At 49.8% G+C, this 4340-nt stretch overlaps 2 protein-coding genes across 2 annotated transcripts; both read left to right on the top strand.

The window, feature by feature from the left end:
• Positions 1–342: 342 nt before the first annotated feature.
• On the top strand, positions 343–1947 carry F4807DRAFT_453293 (uncharacterized protein; the record flags this gene model as incomplete). The annotated part of the gene is made up of 1 exon (XM_048000438.1): positions 343–1947. One exon carries the CDS (start codon positions 343–345, stop codon positions 1945–1947), a length of 1605 nt encoding a protein of 534 aa, XP_047851279.1.
• A 1141-nt stretch (positions 1948–3088) lies between these two features.
• On the top strand, positions 3089–4071 carry F4807DRAFT_222656 (uncharacterized protein). Its single transcript, XM_047994078.1, has 2 exons — positions 3089–3533; positions 3709–4071. The coding sequence occupies exons 1-2, from the start codon at positions 3186–3188 to the stop codon at positions 3856–3858; spliced, it is 498 nt and encodes a 165-aa protein (XP_047851278.1). The 5' UTR covers positions 3089–3185; the 3' UTR covers positions 3859–4071.
• The last annotated feature ends 269 nt before the right edge of the window (positions 4072–4340 follow it).

The following is a 4340-nucleotide window of genomic DNA, read 5'->3' as shown; positions in this document are numbered from 1 at the left end:
CAATTTTGTGCCTGCTGAACCAACTGAGCCAACCCGTCGCATCACGCCAAAAAGGCACAAAGCCCAAAAAAATCCAACCCGACGCAAGTCTGCGACACTTTCTCTATCGTCCTACGATCAGCGCGATCGTCGTCCGAGTCTTTTTATCATAGGGTCCCTAAAATTCAGGCACCTCTCGCAGGGTGACTTAATTGCATGCATAACTAAGCAATGAATGTGGACTTGAATACCCCGGGTGTGATTTCACATACGTCAGCTAAATCCTCTGCATTCTCGCCTCCTTTGTCGTCAACCCGCGCGAGTCCTTTTCCTCCCACCACGGCCGCTGCCACCAAGATAGCCATGGCTGCGCCTGGTTTTCTCCCTCAATCGCAACCTTTTAGGTCTGCAGCTGTATCCGCTCAATCGCCCTACCCGCTGTCCATGGGCGCTGTTATTAATCCTTTCGATCGTGATGCGACCACCAAGCCCGTCGGCACGCCTTATGCGACAACGCCCTCACCTGTCTCAACCATCTTGATTCGCCGACTTCCTGCCGACACTACCGATGAAAAGGTTCGTCTGATGCTTATCTTCTCGCAGGAATTGCTCGACATCGAGATGATATCTATGGAACAGTCGGAAGATCCAGGCTTTCGGTCCGCGATTGTGAGATTCAAGACTCCCAACGGAGCACATCAGGCCAAAGATACGTTGCATGGCAAGTCCATTGGCTCAAGTGATATCGAATTAATCGTCGAGATCGTATCCGGCAGCCCAACCACGTCGAGACGACACCCAATCGAATCTGCAGTTTCGGCCCCATCTAGTGGCCCCTCATCGACCACATCTTCGGGGGCGGCATCGCGTCAATCTTCTCGGTTTAATGGGACGTTCCAATCTCTGGAGAATATTTCGCCCCCTATGAATGGTATATACGGGAGTAACGAGCTACCAAATCCCGAATCTAGCGCACATTATCAGAGCCTCTTCTCGCCACAGTCGCCGATCGGCAACCACCTTACTGAGCGCACGCGCATATCCGGCAAGACCCTCATTAGCCACGATGCTGCAGAGGATGATGAGACGCGCGAGCTTCTAAAAGACCCCGTTGCGTACGCCGAGAATGGCGCGACACAACAGCGGAGAGCCACGGCTCCGCAGCTACCTATCAGTCGCATGGCTAACTTATCTCTTAATACGACCGCCAATGGACCAGCATCTTTGCCACAGTATGGTCACCCGAGCATAACTCCTCTATCCGCGCACGGAAATACCATGTCCCCGACGGTGATGAACGGCGCGAGTCACTCGATGAACTACCAGATGGGCAATCAGCATTACCAGCGACATAGTAACTTTCCTCCTGTAAACCCCGCCGATCAGAACCCTCCATGCAACACGCTTTACGTTGGAAACCTTCCGATCGACACTTCTGAGGAGGAGCTAAAAGCTATGTTTTCTAAGCAACGAGGCTACAAGCGTCTCTGCTTCCGCACCAAGCAGAATGGTCCTATGTGTTTCGTTGAGTTTGAAGACGTGTCATTTGCTACTAAAGCTCTTCATGAATTGTACGGCACACCCCTTCATAACAGTGTCAAGGGAGGCATCCGCCTTAGCTTTTCTAAGAATCCTTTGGGTGTTCGTTCGGGTCAGTCTCCAGGCCAGACAGGCCCCGGGTCTATGGCGGGCATGAATGGTATGATGGCTGGACCCGGTAACGGTTTCACGAGCGCCAACGGCCCCCCGCCAGGCCTTGCGGCTCCTCCGGGTCTGAGTCGCATCTATAACGGGGGATCCTCGGTTCCCAGCAGCGCGGGCACTCCATATTCTGGGGGGTCTTTCCCAAGTACTAACGGTGGCGTATGGAGCAGTCCATTGTTTAGTGGACCGCTCTCAGCTGGTGGTTCCTCTCCAGCGGTGAACGGTTCTGCCTCAGCTTTCCCACCCTACATGATGGGACGATAGATAATTACCGAATCAAACTTAGGTGCATGCATTGTGTGTTTCAGGGATTGATCACTGGCGTTATGGATTAACACATTCGAAATGGGAACATTGAGTAAACGGCGCTCCTGATTCTCACGGGACCTCGTCCGTTCGACAGGTAGTGGTCGAAACCTATCGCATTTACTCTGGATCCTTAACTACGGGATAACTTGGCTAATGGCTGCATATGTACTGGCATTTGCAAATGGGGATGGTGGTAGTGCATGGTTTTTTTTTTAAGCGTCGGCGTCGATATTTTTCATCACAATGATTCCCCTGAGCGAGCCACCGTGTGGTTACTAGTTGCCTGGGAGTTTAGAGTTATCTCGGTGTTCTACTCAAGACTTGGTGGTCATGGAGGCATCTTTCGGTGTTTGTTTCACTTCACTTTTTTAGCGGGTCATCAGCATTACGTTTTTCTACTTTACGGCGATCGTCACTTAGCACTGCCGTCTCCCTGTCTCCGGCTCGAACAGATTAGAACAAACGATACGTCTGTGAATACGAGTTAGGTTGTCTCTATCAGCATACTCATACTGGACGAGCTTATTGTGGAACCTATGTCAGGGAAGGGCGAATCGGTTGTATTATGTATCGGTCCTTGTTCTATATCTACAGCATGGTCAAGAAAAGACGATTATCTACCTGGCACAAACCTATCCGCATCTTTAAAAACATACTAAAAAGCGATATCATTGCATTGTCCGAAAAAAAAAACCAACTTTTGGCGACAAAAAAGGGCTAGGATCGGTGTCAGACGGCGGAAGGGCATATATACACTTTGGATCCTTCGTTTCTCTGGGAGCTCAGGCCGGCTGGTATATTGGTACATTTGGTTGGATACCGGGGCTTACCAGTGGTTGTCACAAAGCATCTAGCATTCTGAAGAGGCTGGCATTTGATCTTGGTTGGGGTAAAAAAATAGGAGAACGGCCTCTTCACACACACACACACGCACACATATTGGCATCCCTGAAACTTGTTTAGCATCGAATCAGCGTTCTTCCCATTCGATCGGCGCATCTATCTTCAAAGAAGGTCTCTTTGTCGTTTCACATCCTTTGTTTTCATATCTTTTTTTATTTATTTTTTTCCTTTTGGTGGATTCATCATCACAACATTGCGACGGGGCGAGGGAAAACAAGCGACGGAGTACTTGGAACGGGTTTTCGACTTTCGCGGGGCGCAGTAGGGCAAAGGGTCGGGGTGCGTGGCATATGGGACGGAAAGAAGCGAGGCGAGTCCGGCAAGCAGGCAGGCAGGCAGGCGAACGAGCAAGAGGGAAGAAAAGGGGCGAAGGGGCTTATGGTTTTGAAGGGTGTGATTTTTTGGTTGGACCTGGATCATCCCATATACCTCTCTTGTCGTGTCGTTTTTTACCTCCAGCGCCTCACTTATACTCTCTTCTTCCTGTTCTGTTCTGGCTGATGGAAAAGCGCAAATCGACCGAATCTACCGCGTTTCGGGGCGTCCAAAACGCCATATGGATGTGTTCAAAGGAAAAGGAAGGAAGAGGCGGTGGAACAAATTTATTATCTTTTCCTTGCTATATTTTTTTCCTGTCTGTCTCCTCTGTCATCGTAATTTATAGCAGCTTAGCGATTTTTTAGACGGTCACCTCGATTCACATCCATCCAGAAGGAGAGAAAGCATCTATTCACATCCAATATTCATGCTCATATCTATATCACTCCGTATCTATCAACTTCTTTTCCCGCCTCTATCTTTTCTTTTCCTCTCGTCTCCGTCTCTCATACTCGCTGCTACTACGTGGCCTATTATTGTTACTGTTACTTTTACTTTTCTCTTTCTTTCCCCAAATGTAAAACCACCAGTACTAGATGCTCCTATCTTACTACCTACCTACTTAGCTTAAGACCTAATGTGTAACGGACCGGAAATGGGGAGGTGGAATGGGACGAGGGACGGGTCGGCCTAGTCCGGTTGCTGGTTTCATACGGCAGAGCAGTTTGCATATACCGAGGAGCGAGGAACGGAGTCGGGCTGGCTGGCTATCAGAAACCAAGCATGCTGCGTGCGCACGCACAGTGGCGTAGGTACGGATGGATGGATGGACGGCTGGGCGGATAGGTGCTTTAGCAAATTTACGCAGCGACGCTGCTTCAGTTCGCAACCCCTTTTCACCACACTTAGTATGATGTATGCCTCTTCTCTCATGCTTGTGCGTAGATATGTAGTCACTACGTCTTGGTATACCAAGGCTGCGTTGTGTCGTACCTGAGTGGAAACGAGGAGGAACTTCGAGTGCTGGGTATTGGGTTAAGTTTGATACTGAACGAAGCGTGCTAGTCCTAATGTGCTTAGATGGTGGGAGGAGCATACGGCGCATTCCCGGTCGTGTTATGTGTAGG

The sequence above is a fragment of the Annulohypoxylon truncatum genome (assembly GCF_022578515.1).
Source record: "Annulohypoxylon truncatum strain CBS 140777 unplaced genomic scaffold F4807scaffold_32, whole genome shotgun sequence".
Lineage (NCBI taxonomy): Eukaryota > Fungi > Ascomycota > Sordariomycetes > Xylariales > Hypoxylaceae > Annulohypoxylon > Annulohypoxylon truncatum.
The sequence above is the reverse complement of the archived record's forward strand: the minus strand, read 5'-3'. Positions and strand labels throughout refer to the sequence as shown.

Excerpts from the sequence above, each read along its gene's own strand:
- F4807DRAFT_222656 (XM_047994078.1), top strand. The coding sequence starts at position 3,186 with ATGGGACGGAAAGAAGCGAGGCGAGTCCGGCAAGCAGGCAGGCAGGCA. Across the intron at positions 3,534-3,708 it reads GCTATATTTTTTTCCTGTCT|GTCTCCGTCTCTCATACTCG; the intron begins GTCTCCTCTGTC and ends TCTTTTCCTCTC.